The following is a 22,279-nucleotide window of genomic DNA, read 5'->3' as shown; positions in this document are numbered from 1 at the left end:
TCCTTGATTTCAGAAAGCTTTGGTTGATGTTGCCCTTGTATATTTCCCAGTTCTTCAACAAGATCTAACAGCCCTTTAATGTGTGATTAGGACTACAGTTTACATTTCACTTGATTATCCTTATGGAATCTCCAACAGAGCAGGTGGTACTGACTAATCTCTGACAATGGGAATGAGATTATTGGATATGAGATGAGCATCTGTACTTGTTTATTTGGATCTCTTGTGATAAACTGTAAATGATTCTCTTGCTGTTTGTTGTGTTTCATTGTATATCAGATTAGTTTCCTTTCAGGTGCAGTGCAGTGCTTTAAATGGACGTTTAATGAAACTGATGTCTATTATATTAAATAATTTGCATATACCCATAGACTTCATGCTCTTGTTGATGTATTTAGTGAAAAGACAAGTTCATGCAGAAGCAGTAGAGCAGCATCTGAATCAGACCCAAATATCTTTGTATAAATGGATTGTGTGTGGAAAGAAATTCACTGAAGCAAAATTGCTGGGGACACCCCCAACCACCTTTTCTGTGGTTAGTCTGAGAAAGAAAAGGGGATGATGATGATGATGATGATGATGATGACGACTTTATTTATACCCTGCCACCAACTCCCCAATGGGGCCTCAGGGTGGCTTACATGAGGCCAAGCCCAATCAGCAAATTACAGCAAAATAAAACCAAAAAGCACATGCAACAAACAACATCATAATTACATAAAACATATGAATACATTAACGATATAAGATTACAATAAACACAGTCACAGTGACAATGGGCGGCTACATGTGCGATAAAATGATTAAAAAACTGATTAAAAACTGATTAAAAACACAGGTGAGATAAAAGGAGAAGCAGGTTATTTGTGGAGGGGGGTTCATTAAAATGAGGATTGTAGAATTGAGCTTTCCCATAAAAGGGGGGGGGGGACACATATACTCCAGTGACAAAAAAGTTGAGGCTGAGCAGTAGTATGAGGTTGTATACCTACCCACCAATGATAGCCATCCAACAGCATTAGGAAAGGGATACCAAAAGAAACAAAAGAAATGGGATGACAAAATGCACTGAAGGTGGAATGTATCTTCCATGAGACACCTCTCGGTGTTGGTAAGCTACATTTCCAGTAAGTTAGAGGAAAATGGTTCAAAGTTCATGCAAAAGATGATGTCACCACATTTCTCTTAAACATAGGAAAGGCAGAATAGCACAAGGAGAACATTAAGCATCCATTAGGCTATTGTGGGGAATAATCTTCCTTCAATTGGTTCTCAGGTCTAGACTGATAGATGAATAGTCTCCAAGTCCAAAATAACTTTCTGTGATTGTCCCTTTAGTTGCTGCTTACCCCCTCTGTTTTTATTTTCTCTCATTTAGGAAGGTCAATTAATTAGAACCACAACTGATCTTTATTTTCTTTCCTTTTTTTCTCTTTGAATCCTTATTTCGTTGTCTCAGTTAAACAAAAACTAGCTATTCTAGCAACTGCATTTAAATTATGGGCACTGCAGCCCTTTATATTATTTATAGTAGTATGCACTTAAAGGTATGCTTTCAAGGCCGGCAGACATAAAAGCTAACAATCCAGCTGCATTTTAACCCAAAGGCACAAATTATGCTTTCCCTCTCCGCTCTCCTGTTTGTTCCATTGGTGATGAAAAGGTCTGCTGTCTTTGAAGTTCTCATAAACTTCTGCATATATAAAATCCCTGTTCATAACCATTCTATGCTATGGATTGTGGTGATGTACTGTTTCAGGGTGATAATTGCCCAGGAGAGCATATCCTTAGCTTGATAAAGAAACAAAGAAGGAACCATGTCATTCTAAGATTATACACAGAGAATCCAAAAGAGCATATAAGTAGTCAAGGCAGTTCAGGTCTAGGCACAAAAGTAGCCCAAGTAGGGCCAAAAACCATTCAAGGGGTAAGCAAAAAGAAGAGTCCAAAAAACAAGCCAGGGTTATTTTGTTTTGAGATCAAGGTCCGCCACAATGCCACCACAATGTTCTTCTGTTGAAGCGACAAAGCATTGGCTTTGCTAATTTCCAGCCAGCTGTAACTCAACACAATTGGCCTCCTTTTAAGACATTCCACACTCTTGCCTGTCCTTTTGGTGATGTTATTTTACTGTGTGATGCTCCAAAGGGTGAAATAATTTAGCCTTTTCAGACTTCCATCCTTGGCCATAGGAGCACTATAGTCTGAATGAGATTGGTTGTAGGTTTTTCAGGCTGTATGGCCATGTTCCAGAAGCTTTCTCTCCTGATGTTTCGCCTGCATCTATGGCAGGCATCCTCAGAGGTTGTGAGGTTTGTTGGAAACTAGGAAAATTGGGTTTATATATCTGTAGAAGGTCCAGGGTGGGAGAAAGAACTCTTGTCTGTTGGAGCCAGGTGTGAATGTTTCAATTGGCCACCTTGATTAGCATTTGATGGCCTGACAGTTTTTAGGTGTGGCTTGTTACTGCCTGAGAAATTCCTTTGTTGAGAGGTGATCAGGTCTTCCTGATTGTTTTTTGTCTGGAATTCCCCTTTTTGAGTTTTGGTTTTTTATTTACTGTTATAATTTTAGAGGTTTTTTTTTTAGTACTGGTAGCCAGATTTTGTTCATTTTCATGGTTTCTTCCTTTCTGTTGAAATTGTCCACATGCTTGTTGATTTCAATGGCTTCTCTGTGTAGTCTGACTTGGTGGTTGTTGGAGTGGTCCAGCATTTCTGTGTTCTCAAATAATATGCTGTGTCAAGGTTGGTTCATCAGGTGCTCTGCTATGGCTGACTTCTCTGGCTGAAGTAGTCTCCAGTGCCTTTCATGTTCCTTGATTCGAGTTTGGGGAATGCTGTGTTGGGTGGTCCCTATGTAGACTTGTCCACAGCTGCATGGTATACAGTAGACTCCTGCATAGGTGAGAGGATCCCTCTTGTACATTGCTGAACGTAGCATTTGTTAGATTTTCTTGGTGGGTCTGTAGATACTTACTTAGGCAATCCCTCGTTGTCTGAGTAGGATAATCCTCCAGGGTGGGTCCATAGGTGGCTATGGAACCCCATTCTTGATCTGCATCATCTCCCACAGTGAGGGCATTGGTTTCCAGGTGGAAGGCAGTCCCGGTCAGGGTTGGCTTGATGCGCCTTCCTCTTGGCACATTTCTCTCTTTCACCCTCCATTTGTGCTTCTTCAAATTCTGCAGCACTGCTGGTCACAGCTGACCTCCAGCTGAAGCGCTCACTGGCCAGGGCTTCCCAATTCTCAGTGTGTATGCCAGAGTTTTTAAGGTTGGCTTTGAGCCCATCTTTAAATCTATTTTCCTGTCTACCAACATTCCGTTTTCCATTCTTGAGTTCAGAGTTAAGCAACTGCTTTGGGAGACGGTGGTCAGGCATCTGGAAACGTGGCTGGTCCAGCGGAGTTGATGGCAGAGGACCATCACTTCAATGCTGGTGGTCTTTGCTTCTTCCAGCACACTGACATTTATCCGCTTGTCTTCGCAAGAGATTTGCAGGATTTTCCGGAGGCAGTGCTGATGGAATCGTTCCAGAATTTGCATGTGACATCTGTAGACAGTCCACGTTTTGCAGGCATATAGCAGGGTTGGGCTTGAAGTGACTGGACTGACCTTGAGGGAGCTGGGGGTGGTAACGGCCAACAGGGAGCTCTGGCATGGGCTGGTCCATGAGGTCACGAAGAGTCGGAGACGACTGAACGAATGAACAACAACAGCAGGGTTGGGAGGACAATAGCTTTATAAACAAGCACCTTGGTAACCCTACGGATGTCCCGGTCCTCAAACACTCTCTGCTTCATTTGGAAAAATGCTGCACTCGCAGAGCTCAGGCAGTGTTATATTTCAGTGTCGATGTTGACTTTGGTGGAGAGGTGGCTGCCAAGGTAGCAGAAATTGTCATCAGTGTCTAAAGTTACACCCTTAAGCTGCATCTCTGGCATTGGAGAGGGATTGGATGGTGACTGCTAGAAGAGGACTTTGGTTTTTGGTTTTTGGGTTTGTAGATAGTTTGTATGTTGTGTGTCCTCATCAGCTTCCCTATGCGGTCAGTGGTTCCCTTGATGCAGGGCAAGAACACTTTTCCTCTGGGTGGATCTATAATACTGTAATACCTATAATACTTGCTGAGAACACGAAGCTCTTGAGCACCCATGGTATGTCGTATACTATCCATGTAAAGATATAAAGGTAATGGCAACCCACTCCAGTATTCTTGCCATGAAAACGTAATGGATGAGTACAAGCAGATATCTGGTGTGGGCTGGTCCTTGAGATCACGAAGAGTCAGAAACGACTGAATGAACAAACAACAAACATATTTCTGTGTCCTGTCCCAGCTGTCCACTCATCTCTTCAGCATTAATAGGGAAGCTGTATGCCTTCCCCCATGGTTTTGAGGGACTTTTTTATCTCCATCCATCTGCATTGAATGGAACAGTCAACGCCCCTGCAAGCGCATGGCTTTTCTAAGCTCATGAGGGCACTGACACATACGTTACTATGTTGAGTCTTGAAGCCAATCCTCTAAGTATCATATTAATTTTTAAAGAGTTGTTTTATTATTTAGATATTGTCCTGCTTTACCACCTGCACACTGTCTGGCACAGCACACCAACCTATTCCCGTCCAATGTTTGTGTGGGCATTGGGTTTCACACTTGATTAACTGTGTTAAGCATATGCATAATGCAAACTGTTGTGGAGCATATTAGTGACAGCTTTGACACTGTCAGGGCTTGCTGGCTGATAGAGTTTCTGATTTCTTCCACAAAACCTGGAAGACATTAAAGGTTACTCTGACTAATGAAGCATGCATTTAGCTATTGTATGAACAATATTATATTGATAAAAGCAAATGGCAATGCAAAGGTTGTACAGATGGTATAATCAAGACCTTTGGAGAAGGCAGCATCCTCAATAGCCCTGATATATAATTAGTATGTATTGTAGCACTTGTATGTACTTCAATTTCCAGGTTGCTTTTTTGTTTTTTGGAGTTTTTTTAGGAAATAGGTTTACAATTGCTCCTTATCTAAATTTCCCTGCAGAATTATACCTTCCTTGGTGAAAGGGGCTTTAGAAATATGCTTATTCCTGGTCAAATTTCTCCAATGTTTTTAAAGTAAAGGACATTACTCATTGTGAATTAGACTTCTTACATTAAAAAGTCATTATCTCCATACAGGTAAGGGGGAAAAACAAGCATAGCTAATTTATTTGCTTGGTATCCAGACTGTGCTAGTATAAAATCTATGATGATTAAGTAAGTGCATTTGCATGAAGGAATATTCAAACATGGTCAGAGAAAACAAAAGAATGGAAAATACTGGCATCACGTTTTGTTGTACATTGTGAGTCATCTCTCTAGAAAGGGTAAATTATTAATGCAGAAATGGGGGGAGGAGGAGATGGTGTTGGTACAACCCTCCTTTTTGCTATTTGTGTCTTGTTTAACACAACTAGCAGAGAAAAGGACAAATGTCCCTCTTAGGAAGAACTGGAGGAGCAGCAGATGGACAAGGGATTTCTGTAATACCGGGAAATGCTTTCTTTCAGTCTTATATAGGATTTCGTGTGATGGAAATGGCAGATGTCCATTCCCAGCTTGCTCCCATGGTTAGTCTTTAGGATAAAAGCAAATATGTTAATTTATTTTACAGCTAGTATGTCTATCGAGATTAATTTGCATTGGATAATTCATAGATTTATTTCTCAGTTACTATATTGGAAAGTAACCAATGAATCAATTTATTTAATTTCCTGTTTCAAACAACCCCAAACAGATAGTTGCCCAATATTTCATGAGAAGGTCCTCCATGGAGAAGATTCTACGGGATCCCTGCAAACTTTGTTCAAGGAACTGCTCTTAAATTTAGGCAGCAGAATTCTGACTTCAAACAGGGTTCTGACTTCAAACTTGGTTTTTTTTAACTGTAGGTTTCAGGATCTCCTAGCCAGCATGCCAGTGGCTGGATGACTTTGGTAGTTGTAGTCCAAACAAAAGCATTTCCAAGTTCTGCTTTTCTATTTTAAACTATTTTAAAACCACTCTCTCCATTTAAGTGTTAAAATATATAGTTCTTTAAAATAATTGTATCCTGTGTTGTTGTGAGTTTTTCAGCCTGTTTTGCCATGTTCCAGAAGCATTCCCTCCTGACATTCTGCCCACATCTATGGCAGGCATCCTCAGAGGTTGAGAAACTAGGCAAATGAGGTTTATATATCTGTGGAATGTCCTGGATGGTTGAAAGAACTCTCGTCTGCTTGAGGCTTTTAATGGCCTTGTAGCTTCATCCTTTGGAGATGTTAGCTGGCCCTGATTTATCTTTGTCTGAAATTCCCCTGCTTCTTGAATATTGCTCTATTTACTGTACTGATTTTGAGTTTTTAAATATTGGTAGCCAGATTTTGTTCATTTTCATCGTTTCCTCCTTTCTGTTGACATTTGTGGATTTCAGTGGCTTCTCTTATGTAGTGTTACATGGTAGTTGTTAGAAAGGTCCAACATTTCTGCGTTCTCAAATAATACGCTGTGTCCAGGTTGGTTCATCGGGTGTTCTGCTATTACTTCTCTATGAATTAGTCTTCAGTGCCTTTCATGTTCCTTGATTCGTGTTTGGGCAATGCTGCATTTGGTGGTCCCTATGTAGACTTGTCCACAGCTGCATAGTACAAAATAGACTCCTGCAGAGGTGTGAGGATCCGTCTTGTCCTTTGCTGAATGTAGCATTTGTTGGATTTTCTTAGTGGGTCACTTTTATATTTGGTGGTAAAAATATAAAAGCACTCAAGGATCTGCTTGATACAGCCATTCTATTTCTATTAATCCTAGTTGACATCTACCTGCGGGACAGAGATCAATGTATGCCAGTTGCTGGTTTTTTTTTTTTTAAGAGAGAAATGTTAAGAGATTGACATTATGAATGAAAAAGAGCCATGTTGAGAATGTAGAGGCTGTCTTCTCTATCTGCTGAGAAAACCCTGTTTCCCCATCACTTTGGTTTTTTGTATTAAAAAAATCAAAACCAATAAATGTGGATTCCTTTGTGGAAAAAGTGAATGCCTAAAGTTGAAATATCTGGATTGCTAGGTGCAATTTTAGGGCCCATCCAGACAGTACCTTTATCCCAGGAGCTCCCGCAGCAATCGGGGGGGGGGGGGGCAGATGCTGTTCTCTGTAAACCTGGAAGTAATCGCAACAAAATGCAAAAAAGCAAGATTTTCAGGTACAGGAATATCACAGTTTTTAGCCGAATATCCAGATCTTTGCATGTCTATATGTCTCTGCAATCGGAAATCACGGGATTTCTTATCTGGTTTTGTTCCTGGGTTTTAGATGCTTGTTCCCGATTAGTCAGTTCCTAAAAAGAAGGTGACACTTGAGTAGAAGGCAAAAAAATTGTTTGTGTGCCAGAAACTTCATGAAACATGTGGAGGGCACATTTTCTATGGCCAGGACAAACCTTAGTAAATGTAATAGGTGTACATCTTTTCAGAAGAAGAGCAATCAGGGACTGGCATGTATAACCCAGGAACATCACCCTGTTGTTCAGTGCCACTACTACACTACTAAACCAGTCTGGACAGATGGCCAGGCAGCCTGTGAAAAGTGACAATAATTACAAAGTTCTGTTCCTGGCTTGAAAGTGTGTGTTCCTGTTCCTTTGTGTAGTGTTGACTTAGACAGAAGTAGTCCTATCCAGAAAACTTTCTTTGTGTGGCAGATACTTTATGAAACATGTGGAGGCAGGCATGTAGCCGGGGGGGGGGGGCTTGGGGGCTTCACCCCCCCCCCCCTGAAATTCTCATGGTGGTCCGCGAGAAGGCCTTATTGGTTCATTATTTAAACTGTTACGTTTATTCATATCATGATCTGATCACCATACTCAATATATCCCATAAGCATGGGGGTATTGGGGTAACGATACAAAAGGTTTGCTAGGATAGACCCTCTTTCGCTCAGACTCAGCCCCCCCCCCCCCCCCGAATCAAAATCCTGGCTACGGACCTGTGTAGAGGGCACAGTTTTTCTAGCCTGCACATAAAACGGAACTTTTGCAGATATGCGGATATAGAAATCTCTGCATATATACACATCTGAACCTCCAAGGTTTTTACCACCCAAAGAGGCTGAAGGAGGGGCATTGAAGTGCTAGAAAGGAATGTAAATACTGAGAGTCAAGGCCATGCAGGTGGCTAATAGAAAAAGCCATGTATAACCCAGAAACAGCATCCTGTTGTTGGATGTCACAATTACACAACCAAGTCTGTCTAGACAGATGTCCAGGCAGCCAGGTTGTTTAAAATACTAGATAAAGTTCTGTTCCTGGCTTAAAAGTGTGTGTTCCTATTTGTGTACTACTGACTTGGGCAGTAGTGGTTCTACCCCATGAGGCTTATTTGTGTGGGAGATACTTCATAAAACAGTTTTTCTGGCCAGCTCAAAAAATGGAACTTTTGCGGTTATCCGTATACAGTGTTCCCTCGCTACTTTGTAGTTAGCTTTTCGCAGACTCGCTGTTTCGCGGTTTTCCATCCTTGCTACTCACCAGGCCAAGTCCTGGTTCTGCCACCGGGATGCGGTCCGATGAGTAGTGAGCGAGCAAGGGAAGGCGGGTGAGCAGGCAAGAGAGGGCTGCAAAGGCAGAAGCAGCGGCCAAAGCAAGAGCCTGGCTGCCTCTTCCATCTTTGCGGTCCTCCTCCCCTCACTTGCTCACCCACCTGTCCTGATTTGCTTGCTTGTGCCGTCACGCCTGGGGGCTATAATTCTCAATAAAGGAGGGATGGACGTGGCATCTTTCCCCCAGGGGATTGCTTCTTGCCCTCCTATAGGAAACTGGAACCTTCAAGAACCCAAAACGCTGTAAATAACTCAAAATAAGTTTTATTTATCACAAAGTCATTTCTTCAAAGCAATGAGCTGGAAAACTTTAGAGGGGTGAAGGAAAACATACGTTACAGTCTCAATCAGTCCTGAGTCCAAGGGGTTTGAAGCTGAGAAGCCTCACCAAGTTTCCTCTTTCCTCAATGGCTGTGAATGCCAGAGCAAACCACAACCCCAGTTCAGATGGCCTATGTTTTGAAAACTCAGAATCTTCCTTTGGTACCAAAAGAACCGGTTTGAATGCGCTTGAGTCTCCTCAATGTTGTCCAGGATGATCTGGACATAAAGCATGAGTCCCAAAGGTTAAAAAAACCTCAGAGTTGATGCTAAGAGGTAACTTAAATCAGGGTCCTTTAGAATCAAGTCTTTTACACACGTTCATGTGGTATGAACTCTGATGGCAGAATGAAAAGAAAAAAGGAAGCTCTCCCCTCATGCAGGAAGAGGTGGAGCCAAACAATACTGATTGACAGCTACAAGCAACCAATCCATACAACTATACATAAACAGGGTAAAAAGGGGCAGGATTAAGCATGATACAACAGTTTAAATCTTACAACTAACAGTTCTATACATAGGTGGCGCCACTCGTGCCATCACATTACTCTCTACTCACCGGGCCAAGTCCTGGTTCTGCCACCGGGACCCAGCTTGGTGAGTAGTGAGGGAGGGAGGGCGAGTGAGCGAGCAAGGGAGGGAGGGCCACAAAGGCTGAAGCAGGAGCCTGGAAGAGGTGGCCAGGCTCCTGCTTCTGCTGCCACTGCTGCCCTCACTCACTCACTCATGCACCCTCCTTCACTTGCTAACTCACCAGTCTAGGTCCTGGTGGCAGAACCAGGACTTGGCCCGTTGAGTAGCGAGTGGGGGGGGGGGGTGAGCTAGTGAGAGAGAAGAGTGGCAACAGCGGCAGTGGCTCTTCCAGGCTCCTGTGTCCCTGCTTCGTAGATTTTCACTTTCGCGGGTGGTCCCGCAATGTAATACCCACGATAAGTGAGGGAACACTGTGTTTGAAGATCCACATATCCACACTCCGTGAGGTTTTTTTTTTTTAAAAAAAAATGCCAGTTTCTGGCGGAAGTCCTGCCGCGGCCATCTTGGGAGCCTCTATATCTTGGAACAAAGCATCAAGTCTGGGCAACGGAGGCAGAAATCCTGGGACCAACAGATCTGTGATTAAGTGCTATCTGGAAGTGCCCTTAATTATTGCATTAGGTACAATCAGCAAGCCATAGCTGAGTCTAGAAAAAATATTTCTGAAAAATTACGAATAATACTGTCAGCAAATTAACAGGGAGCCAGGCTCTCACAAAAACATTATTCAGCTTATTCTACAAAAGCTAGCAAATTCTCTGTAGACTTTTATTTCTGTGAAGTGTTCAAAAAGTGCTGGATTTATAGTCAACACGGGTGTCTTGATTAGTATTCATGCTAGCAGGAAGAAAGAGATGATCACCCAAAATAACAGATGGAATAATTCTAGTGCCCTTAAGCAATGGCAACAGCTGGTGTTAATGGACTTGGTGACATCTTGTCCCTATTCACCCAACCTTACTTTTGAAATTAATTTTAAATGGTTGATCTCAACAACAATCACTTGTAGCTATATGTGGTCTTTGACCTCCCCTTATTTCATAAGCATCCAGAACAATGCCTCTTTCTGACATCTATGTGCCATTTATATTGGAGCATATTCAGCTTGAAATGTACCTTGGAATCTGTCAAGAATAATTAGGGTTGTGCTAGTTCATCCTTCCTTATGTAGTTTCTTTTTGTAAAAAAAAAAAAAACCCTCTTAGATTATTTTCAGAATATTTTAGATAATAGAGAGAAACTTCATGGAGGTGGTATTCTCCAAATTTCTGTGCATATCCCATTTGAGGTTGATTCTAAAAAAAAAATTCCTTGTGATGTGTGCTTGTGAAGAAGGGGAAAGTCCTGTTCAGCAGAATAAACCAAGGTTGCTATTAGCATGCCAAAAGTAATTTCAGGCCTCCTTAGAGGCTTTAATCAAGCTTTGTGTCCTAATTGAGATGCAGTGTTGAAACTGGGGAAACTTCTGAGCAAAATAAAAATCTCAGAGTGTTTTCCATGCAAACACTCATGAGCATATCTTATGCAATTACATGGCCGATAAATCAACATAGTGTGTAAGTGATTTAGTCATGGTGTAAATATCTTAATGACTGAAACATCTTTTTTACACATGAATAATTTATATCTATATGATTCATTTTTCATACTCATGCCTTTTGCTTGCACATGATAATCTAATCAGTCTTTGTCAAGGGACCTCGACTTGATAATTGTTTTCTGATTTTTCTTAGTTGGCCACTTGTCTTCTGTTCTCCCCAATGTGGTAACAGTGTTTGTTCACTTGGTTTTCCTTGATTTTGGCTTCCAGTGAACTTTAATTAAGGGATGTTACTACCCTCTAATATTTTAAAGAACCAAATGGCAGTGAACGCTGGTGACTGTAATGTCTATGAGACTGGGAATTTGCTTCAAGACTTTTTCATGACTTCCTTTTTTTTATTATCCTCTCTTTCAACCATTCTATATTATATCCAGAAACCTTATATCTGATGCATGGTCTGTTCTTTTGTCATTGTTTGCATTTTGGTTTTATGACCACGCAGTGCCCTCTTCCCTCGTACACTTTTTTCTTTTTTTAAATTTTCTTTTAATTAATTTATAGTATCATGGCATACATTCAATGCCGGGATATAAATAGATTATACTCATACATAAACATTAAAATCATATATCTCAGCATCAACACTGTTTAAAACCATCTCAATCATCCGCATCGAATCTAGTTGGCATGGGAAGGTTTCCTATTGCTGCCTTATTGCACTGTCCCAAAAGCTTGGTTTCACAGCCAAGTTTTTACCATCCTGCTGAAGGACAGGAGGGAGGGAGCTGGTCTAATCTCACTAGGAAGGGAGTTCTGTAGCCAAGGGGAAATCACTTAGAAGGCCCTCTCTCTTGTCCCTGCCAGTCGCACCTGTGACAGTGGCAGGACGGAGAGCAGGGCCTCCCCGGGTGATCTTAATCTCCACAATGGTTCATAGAGGGAGATGCATTTGGACAGGTAAATTGGGCTGGGACCATTTAGGGCTTTATAGACCAAAGCCAGCACTTTGAATTGTGCTTGGTTGGTAGCAAACTGGCAACCAGTGGAGTTGACGTAACATGAGAGTTGTATGCCGCTCCAGTTATTAACCTGGCTGCCTCTCGTTGGACTATTTGAAGCTTCCAAAAAGTATTCAAAGGCAACCCCATATAGAGCGCATTGCAGTAGTCTATCCTAGATTTATTCATGTTATTGTTAGTAATTTAATAGATTACTATTAACAAATGTCTGATAAATTATAAACAAATCTTACCTACGCCTTAGATAGGGATGGAGTTTTTTTCTTTTCTTTTTCTCTAACAGTAGTTATAGTGTAAGCAATATTCTTCAGCCCATCAACTCTTTCCATCCGCACACCCCAACTGCTCTTTTAAATATATACCTATAAACAATATCTCTTTTAATTAAAATGGTATTAAAAACAAGGAGGGTGGCTAGGGGAGGGAGGTAAGAAAACTTTTAAAACATTATATTGAATTACATTCAGTTTTTGATCTCTATTACTCTAACATTCATTGTTTACACTACTAAAATTTTGGAAAGTTTATGTTTCTTCTATGTCCTTTAAACCTAATAATCATGTCTTCTTATGCTGTATTTTTTTATTCCAGTTGGTTATCTTCTTGCCTTTTCTGCTTGAAGATACTTCTTAGTTGTTTCTGTTTGGTTGATTCTTTTTATTGTCAAACTGTAGTACTATCTTTTTCATTCAGTTGGTGTTCAGTCTTTTCTGGTGAACCTTAGATTGTGGACAGTGTATATACTATATTTACCTTTTTCTCGTCTCCCCCTCTGCTCCGTAACATCTGTAGGCTTATCATGCTAACAAGGAAAATAGGCTTAGTACACCAGTGAGCCATGGGGATGGAAATCTGGTTCGTGAGCCTCCTTCCTCTTTATTTATTTATTTAATTCTTTATTTTCTTTATTTTGTTTCCACTCCTTTTGTGCCGCCTGCCAGTCCTTCCCTGTTGCTGACCATGGCATATGTTCTGTATCAGAAACTAGGGCTGATGTGGTCTATCCAATGCAATTTTCTGAATCAGCACCCCAAATCAAATCTAAAGTTGACCAAAAACTGATTCGTAACCTTTTTGGTACTAATGTTGGAGAGTAGTCCCTGGTCAAAATGGTTCCTGGTCAAGTGGTCCCTGGTCAAAAAAAAGTTGGGAACCACTGACTTAATGGCATCATAAATACAAGGAGGGAGTTACTCCCACTGTTCTGGCAAAATGTTTAGAAACTTAGATTTACACTGTTTATCAAAGTATTCACACTTACTGTAAGACAGGTTTAATAGGTTCACTTTTATTCTGAAGAATCAGCAGATCTAGATCTGTAACGTGTTGAGATGAGGTCCAGTTAGCTTCCTGTCATCCCTCGATAGTATTTACTGCAAAGATACTGCTGACAGCAACAAACCACAACGCCAAACAACAGTCAAGAGGGTGCAATTGTCACAATAAAACTGTAACAGGTTCCCAAAGCGGATGGGGGAACATATGCCAAATAAGAACTGTGCACCAGCTTTTGCTTCAAAATGTAAGTGGCCCGTTCCAATATGCCACATAGCTTGATCCATAGGGATGTTCTGTTTACAACAGTTCCATTACGGATTCCAGATTGTTGGCTTTGTGAATGTCAGGTGTGCTGATTCAGCATTTCTTAGCCCATGTGAATTTTGCTGATAATTGCCATACTTTTCACTGTGCCAGTTGCTGCTAATCCAAACAGCACACTGGGGGCTAAGTGGATTGTTAGCAAAGAGAGAGATGATACTGCACTGAGCACAATGATTGTTACCTCTTCGGGTTTAATGCTTCAAGGCTAATTGCAAAGCAAGGTACGGTAAGATTGCTGTCTGAGTGAGAGACAATTGAGACTTTAATATGGATATAAACTCCAGAAGGACTAACAAAAATCACCAGCTTTGTCCCAGGTATTGGGACCATTTGAAATATCCTATCAACCTTTGGGGAAATGCACATAAACAAATATTTGATTTTAGGAATCTTTTTGGTAATGAGAGCTTTATAGGAAATGAAATGCATACTGATGAGGCATTGCTTTTGCTTTTTACAGATTCCGTAGCAAGTGCTTCTGGGCCACTGCTTGTTGAAGTTGCCAAAACAGCTGGCTCTGCTCTGGGGGTTGCCCTATCTACCTCGATGTGCTGCAGCAAACAAGTCATTATCATAGATAAAATAAAATCTGCAAGTATTGCAGACAGGTGAGTATTGCAGAAGGGCTGACTTACGGCAACCCAATTGATTTTAAAGTGTTTTCTTAAGCAATAAATATTTGAAGGAAGTTTTACCAGTTCCTTATAGCTGGTATTCATTGGCAGCCTCCCATCTAAGTATTAACTAGGGTTGACCTCCTTTTTTGTGAGAAGCTGCAAGTCGCTTCTGATGTGAGAGAATTGGCCGTCTGCAAGGACGTTGCCCAGAGGACATCCAGATTTTACCATCCTTGTGGGTCCTTCTCTCATGCCCCCGTATAAGGAGCTGGAGCTGACAGAGGGAGCTCATCCATGCTCTTCCCGGATTCAAACCTCTGACCTGTCGGTCTTCAGTCCTGCCGATACAACAGAACATTGTTCAACCCATTGCACTATCGGGCGCTCCAGGGTTAACCCTGCTTAGCTTCCAGGATCCTACATCATATGAAAACCTTGCACTCACAAGACAAATGAAGACACTTGGCAGCATCCTGTTTAATTGCAGGCTGTCAACCTAAATGTAGGCAAGATTAGTACACCCAAAAGCTTTGATCTAGAGCAGAACTTTCCAAACATTTCATGTTGCTGACACACTTTAGGACATGCATTATTTCAGCAGTACCATTTAAATAAGTAACAGGTCTTACAAATGCATCTGTTTTGGTGCAGTTCCCTTTAAGTGATAGCCATACACACTGCTCTTCATTCCTTGCCCTATGTTGTGCTCTGATACTTCTGCCTCAGATATATATTCCTCAGATCTAAAATTGTGGAATATATGCGGTGTTTCTCTCATGTTGCCTTCCATAGATTTGCCCTCTGAATCGCCTCCCTTTCTTTGCTAATCTTTCTCTATTTTTTTAAAACCAAAGATCTTGGAAATGATTGAGTCAACCTACAATTCTACTATGAACCTTTTGGCTTTGGGATTTACAAGCACTGATCCTGGTGTATTCTGCTTTCAGGGGGCATCATGCTTTTATTTTCTCCCTCTGTTTTTCTCCCATTTCACAGGGGAGGTAACCAACTAAAGAAGTTGCCTGCATGACTGGTATGTCAGGATGCTGACTGCTGTGTTTGCATTTCTCAACTCATCCAGTAGCCAATTCCTTGAGTGCTGCAAATTGTAGCACCCAGCTTCCTCTCCTTCTGGGTTTCTGTCTAATTGCAATGGCTAATTAATTATTAATTTGATTAGTCTATGTTTCCATTGCCATCTACAGATCTTCTCCAAATCGATATTTAATTTTCAAACCATTCACCAAACAGCGTTCCTATGTGAGAGAGCTTTCTTAAGCTAAGCTATTCCTGTTTATTCTGCTTCCCATTCACTTATTGCCATTCAAGTTCTGTGACTGAACTTCTTCTTTTTAATGTATTCAGCTTTTGGCAAAATAAATGTAATCAATAACACAATCTAACCTTTTAACTATTTCTAACGTTAGCTCTATTGGTATTTATGGTTTGACAGGTGTTATAAAGACTGTCTTTCTCTAATTTAAGACAGAAGGGGAAAAAAGAAGCAGATGCTGTGTATGATCTGCTGGAAAACAAAATGCACCCAGCAAAGAACACACTGAACTACTTTGAAGTGTTTATTTTTCCACAGATGTGGCGCATTACATATTGGAGATCATATTCTCTCCATTGACGGCACCAGCATGGAGTACTGTACATTGGCAGAAGCAACACAGTTCTTGGCGAATACTTCTGACAATGTCAAACTAGAGATTCTCCCTCATCATCAGACACGGCTGGCTCTTAAAGGACCAGAACATGGTAGGAAACTTGTGCTTTTTCATGTTGTTGCCTATGGTTTCAGAATGTGCATATATATCTATAAAATTAATATTTTGTCAGTTTTGAACAATGTTCTGTTTCTTCTGCTATTAAAATCTCAGTTTTAAGAATACGCTTACTAAAAATATACTTTTGTCCAGTCGTGGTCACATTTACTCAGAACTGAGTTGTGGGACTTCCTACTAATTTGGTGTCGGAGATAACAGTCTAGAAACATTAAGTGAGGCTTGTTTGAAATTGAATATATTTCAAGAAATCCATTCTGTATCTATCCTTCATGCTTTGAGGGGTGATACTCCAATCTCTCCTAAAGATTTCCTTATAGTCTTGTTTCACATAAAATGTCATACATGGTTGTAAATGAAAGGAATGTGTTTTGCTAGTTTAAAGCACCAAATACTCTCGCATCTTTGTTTATAAATTTATTTATTTCGCATATTTATATCCTGTCCTTCTCACCCCCAGAGGAGGACTCAGGGCAGCTTCACATCAGGCATTCATTCAATGCCAACAACAGTAATAAATAATAATAGCAATTAAAACAATTCATTAATGCATTAAAATACGAAAACATTGTTTAAAATCACACAGGTTTGAAATCATAGCCCGGGTCAGTCCATTGTCATTCACACAAATTGGGTCTCCTTCTAGATTGCTGCCTCTACTGTTCAAACGCTTGGTCCCATAACCAGGTTTTGAGTTTCTTTCTAAAGGACAAGAGGGAGGAGGGCAATCCAATGTCACTGGGAAGAGAGTTCCACAGACAATAATCATTTTAAACTGTATGGTTTATACAATAATGCAATGTTTCAGGTTGGATATTTGTAAAGCCATCATCATGCTTGTTCAGACCATGTGCCCCCTACTACTTTTCTGTTAAAAACAGAGGATGAACCAATCTTCATAATAGGTTATTTTGCTTTTGGTTGATATGACGAAGACAGAACTATATTTGCTCAAGAAACATTTAATATTTTCTATCTAGTGGGTTATCTATGCTGGACTATAAGAATTAATGACATATTTTACTGCCAAGGGCAGTGATAATGTGCATGTTAATGCCTTAATTAATTAAGAGAAAGTTTTAATGCTGAGTATAATCTAAGTGATAGGGCTAACTAATCACATTCACTAGGAACTGGTGGGCTTCTGTTCGAGCGGGACCAGCAAGGAGAGTGTAAAGGTCACATGCAGAGATACAAATTGGTCCTTATAGTCATCACAGAGAGCTTATCTCAGCACTCCCTTGAGGCAAGAGGTGAAAGTGACATGTTTTATAGAGACATGCATTCAATACACCTTGAACATTTCAACACTGTTTGTGATGTGAAGGGGGCCTGAATTATAAAAAGGACTGCGATTCTGTTTGTTTTTTATCTCGTCTTACCTTGCTGCATGGTTTTCCTGTGTTCTACAGCTAATTTTTCTGCAGTCCTTTCTATTTCTACTTGAGCACAGTTAAGAAAAAGCATCCTTCTACAGCTGTTACTGTAGAAGATGGGTAATGTGGCATGAGCACCACAAGAATGCAGCTGATGTTCAAAAAAGCATAAACTCCAACAGAGATCACATGATAAACATGCCAGATAAAATTTGGAATCTGATAATGAAATCTGGCACTATATCCATTGGATTATGTGTGCATACTCCTCACTGAACATTTCACTCCTTTTAGAAGCCAGGTTTTGGAAAATAATATTGGTTGCAAATGATTCTCGGAGCTGGGGGTGGTAACGGCTGACAGGGAGCTCTGGCGTGGGCTGATCCATGAGGTCACAAAGAGTCGGAGACGACTGAACGAATGAACAACAACAACATATAGGCATGGTTTTCATAGGATAGTACTGGAGACAAGAGCAGTGTTGTCCTCTGAACTAAAGCCATAGGCATTATCTCTCTTTTCTCAAGCATGGCTGCATGAAACTTTTCTGTTCAAAACATGGTGGTGTCACTAGTGAGATGCGAACTAAACCAGATGATAAGGGAGGTGAGCACACACCAATATAAAGAGACATTTCTGTTGAAGACTTCCTCCTGCCCGCCATGGTGCCGGCCGGGGGCTTCTCCTTCCCAGAAATTATTTTTTTTTAAATACCCCATGAATCCATTTTAATTTTTGAACCTTCTTATACATGTGCATTCCAATCAGTCTGGCATTATTATGCAATTACAATGAGACTTCAAATCTCATATTTTCATAAACACACACCATTGCTTTTGTTGTGGCTGCATATTTGTAGTAACATTTTGTGAAATTATTTTTTATTTTAACTACAAAATTACAGTATGGTCTGGTAGAAATGGAAGGCAATGAGAATAACACCATGGATTACCACTTTTGGTGGCACGAATGCTGGTCATTTGGGAAAGCTTGTGTCATTCAAACCACAATGTTTAGCAACAGCAAGTGAAGGCTGCCCGTGGTTCCTGAGACTTCTGCACAGATTAGTTTTCCTCAGATTTTGCAAGTTGCATCTGAGATGTGTATGCAGGGGGTAGTTAACAAACAAAAGTATGTAAATCTACAGTGTTCCCTCACTTATCGCGGGGGTTCCGTTCCAGGAGCCACCGCAATAAGTGAAAATCCACAAAATAAGGATGTCTGGCTCCCCCTCCCCTCCTCCTCCTCCTTTTCGCCCCTCCTTCCTAAATCATTAGCGCTTCGACAAAAGGCCACTGAGGAAAGGCCAGGCCTGGTCCTCAGCAGGGAGGAAGGGAAAGAGCACACCTGCTCGGCCAAGGCCTTCTCTGCCGAAGGTGGCCCTCGCTCTCCCGACCCTGTCCCCGAACCTGTCCCCTCCGCCTCCAGAGCCTTTGGGCCTCGAGCCCGCCTGCTTACCTCTTTGGGGACCAGCTGGTTCTCCTCGCTGGGCACCCTGACCTGTGGCTCAGGCAGGCAGGTCAGCCGGGAGGCGGAGGGAGAGCTCGCTGGAGTAGCAAGGAGGCGCAGACAGGAAAAGAGAAGGCGGTTGCAGAGGGCTCATCGAAGGTCGTGGTGCTTCCTTTGCTCTCAGTGGTGGCCTCCTCTCCCTCTCCCTGACCTCAGCGCCCTCGCTCTGCCAGCGCTAATAAATTCATATTTATTCAAAAATACATTGGTTTTTTAAAAAAGCGAAATAGCGAGTCCGCATAAAGTGAACCGTGAGGCAGCGAGGAAGCACCGTATTAGCAAAATCTTAGTATAGCACTGTGTATATATCCATTCGCCATCTCTTAACTGGCATATCATCCTCAGAGAAATTTATTTACTGCAAGCAAATTCTGAAATCCTTGCTAAAGCACGTCTATTATAGTTTTGTGTCAGCTACCAAAGCTGTGAAGATGGCTGGTTAAAACAGGCCAGCAATTCTGGATTGCACTCTTGCGTTACTAAGTGTTTCATCACCTAGATGTATCTCAAGCACATGTATTGGCAGTACTTACTAAATCAAACAAGATATCACCTTCCAATCCTTCTTATTTATATGCTTGAATATAAACATACAGAAGGACACATAGTAATACATAAGAAAAACAACCACAGACCTTCACACACAATGAAGGAATTACAAGTCTGCAGTCTGAATTATGAAGCCTGAGTATCCGATTTGGTGATTTTAATTTGGAAGCACTACCACTTCCCTGGTTTGTTTGGTTTCTGGAACTGAAGTGCGATTTCTTTTAAGCACTGTTCAAAAAAAGGGGGTAATTTCTGGATCTCCAGATTTATGGCCCTAATACCACATGGTCACAACCTACAAGATTATTCTGTGTGTATGTATTTCTTGTGCGGTCACAGACCATTAAAACCCAGCCTATCCATCATACAAGTGTAATAGAGAAATTCAGCAGTATAAAACATAATAAACTCATAATAATTCTACACATTTAAGATCTTAAATCATAAATGTAGTATAATGAAAGAGAAAAACCCAATGTCTATAACAAATTTATGAATCTTAGCAGCAGAATAAGAGGACTTTTCTCATTCATCTAGAGCATGGTCCTCAATCTAAGGCCCGGGGAGGTGGATGCAGCCCTCCAAGCTCATTTACCTGGCCCTCGCTCAGGGTCAACCTAAGTCTGAAATTATTTGAAAGCACACAACAACAACAACAACAACAATCTTATCCCATCAGCCAAAAGCAGGCCCACACTTCCCACTGAAATATCAATAAGTTTATATTTATTAAAATTGTTATTCATTCTAATTATTGTATTGTTTTAAAGTGTTGTTGTTGGTTTTTTTTTTTTTTTTTGCATTACAAATAAGATATGTGCAGTGTGCATAGGAATTAATTCATGTCTTTTTCAAATTATAAGCCGGTCCTCCAACAGTTTGAGGGACTGTGACCTGGCCCTCTGTTTAAAAAGTTTGTGGACTCCTGATCTAGAGGATAACACTTGCCTCCTTCATCCGCTTTAGACCATCACCAACTTTGTGAATTGGAGATAGTTTGCTTTTGTTTTGAGCAACCGAGGAAGGCAGAACACCAAACATTTTGCTAATAAGTTTCAGTTGTTTTAATTGTTAATTATTTATATTTTGAATGATTAATTGGAATCCAGAACAAATTTACAGAAAAGTTCTTTGGTTTTAAAGAGCGACTGAATATCCCAGAAGAATACTATAAGACTCAAGTACAAGTAATAAAATGATTGAAAAACATAGACAGTATGGCCCCTGTATCCATGAGGTATACATTCCAACCTGCTCCTTAATACCCCAAACTACAGATAACAGTATATTTGACTATACTTTGGCTGGAAACATAATTGGGAGGATCACAAGTATGTTGTGAGGATCACAAACAGAAGTATTTGTGAGCCTCTGTTGTTCATCCAGTGCTATTCTATGATGTTTGGCCAAAAATAAACAATAAAATAGCATTGAAGGACCAACAGAAGCTAACTTCTTATGGGGAAGAAAAGTATTTTGGGCTATGGCTAAGTGAAACAATGGATCTCAAATCTATGGATATTGGGATATTGCTGGGAGCCGCAGTGACGCAATGGATTACACCCTTGTACCGGCTGAAATGCTGATCTGAAGGTCGGAGGTTTGAATCTGCGAGATAGGGTGAGCTCCAGTCTGTCAGCTCCAGCTTCCCATGCAGGGACATGAGGGAAGCCTCCCACAGGATGGTAACACATTCAGGCGTCCCCTGGGCAACGTCTCTGCAGACACCCAATTCTCTCACACCAGAAGTGATTTTCAGTTTCTCAAGTTGCTTCTGACACCATTAAAAAAGTTGTCATCTTTCTTGAGAATCTCTTTCAACTACACACAGGCAGACCTGTGTGTATATATACCAGTACTTACTGCAAAAATATTATGGATTTGTCTTTTGTGCAATGACCCCAGGACTACAAGATGAGTGATAAAAAAATTTCAAGATAATAAAGCCCTCCCCTTTCCCATTGGTACAAATAAAGTAAATCAAATATGTCATATTTAACCTTATTTAGAATAACATATGCTGTGCTGCATATTTGAATTTATGTAGTACTTTGTGTAAGATATAATAAAGATAAAGGCTAGTTATAATTTTCCTATTTTTCTGGCTGTAATCAGATCACTGCTATGTTTCCTCTTCTTTTTCCTTTTGATAGATTTCTGCCATGCCTAGTTTAAGGTGTATATGTCATGAAATTGAGTATGAGAGGGCGTTCAGGTGTATTTTCTGTTTTGTAGGCGACAGATACTCTCAAAAACCACACCTCAGAACAATAAAAGATGACTTTAGATTCTGCTTTGTCTTTTTTAATAAATTCCCCTAAATGGAATTTTTGTGCTGATGCTTGAGAGATGGGAGTATATTGCCCAGGATAATATAGTACCAGTGATGGATGGTGGTAAAATTAAAATGTCAAAGCAGTAAATTGAAATGACTGGCAAGTAAACCACCCTGAATTACTGTGTAGAATGTGATATATGGGCCCTTGCTTTATTTTACTTGAGGTTTTTTTTAAAGACACACACACACTCCTAAGTGGGTGGATATTTTCAGAACTTAATTACTAATTGTACATCATACATAGTAATAATGTTGACTTAAATGTGTTCTGTTAAAGGTTTAATCATAGCAGCTAAAGACATAGGCAGATTAAAAATTGATTGAGTACACACTAGTCCTTTAAAAGGCTTCAAATAATTTAGGGCTGAATCTGTAGAAAGTTTGTCACTGAAATATACTGATATTTGCTTTCTGCCCAAAAAGAGGACTCGGGTGTAAGGGTTTTTTTAGTTTCACACTGT

The 22,279-nt window shown here is 40.6% G+C and overlaps 1 protein-coding gene across 9 annotated transcripts in view; it reads left to right on the top strand.

The window, feature by feature from the left end:
• GRIP1 (glutamate receptor interacting protein 1) overlaps positions 1 to 22,279 on the top strand; it is a 463,528-nt gene that overhangs the window by 389,365 nt on the left and 51,884 nt on the right. For all 9 annotated transcript variants that reach the window (XM_060777502.2, XM_060777497.2, XM_060777500.2 and 6 more), the window contains 2 exons: positions 14,103 to 14,250; positions 15,851 to 16,020. In XM_060777502.2, coding sequence (XP_060633485.1) covers positions 14,103 to 14,250; positions 15,851 to 16,020 — 318 coding nt within the window. The remainder of the gene's footprint in view (positions 1 to 14,102; positions 14,251 to 15,850; positions 16,021 to 22,279) is intronic.

Source organism: Anolis sagrei, chromosome 5 (genome assembly GCF_037176765.1).
Source record: "Anolis sagrei isolate rAnoSag1 chromosome 5, rAnoSag1.mat, whole genome shotgun sequence".
NCBI classification, from domain to species: Eukaryota; Metazoa; Chordata; class Lepidosauria; order Squamata; family Dactyloidae; genus Anolis; species Anolis sagrei.
Note: the sequence above shows the minus strand (reverse complement) of the source record. Positions and strands in the feature narration are given on the sequence as shown.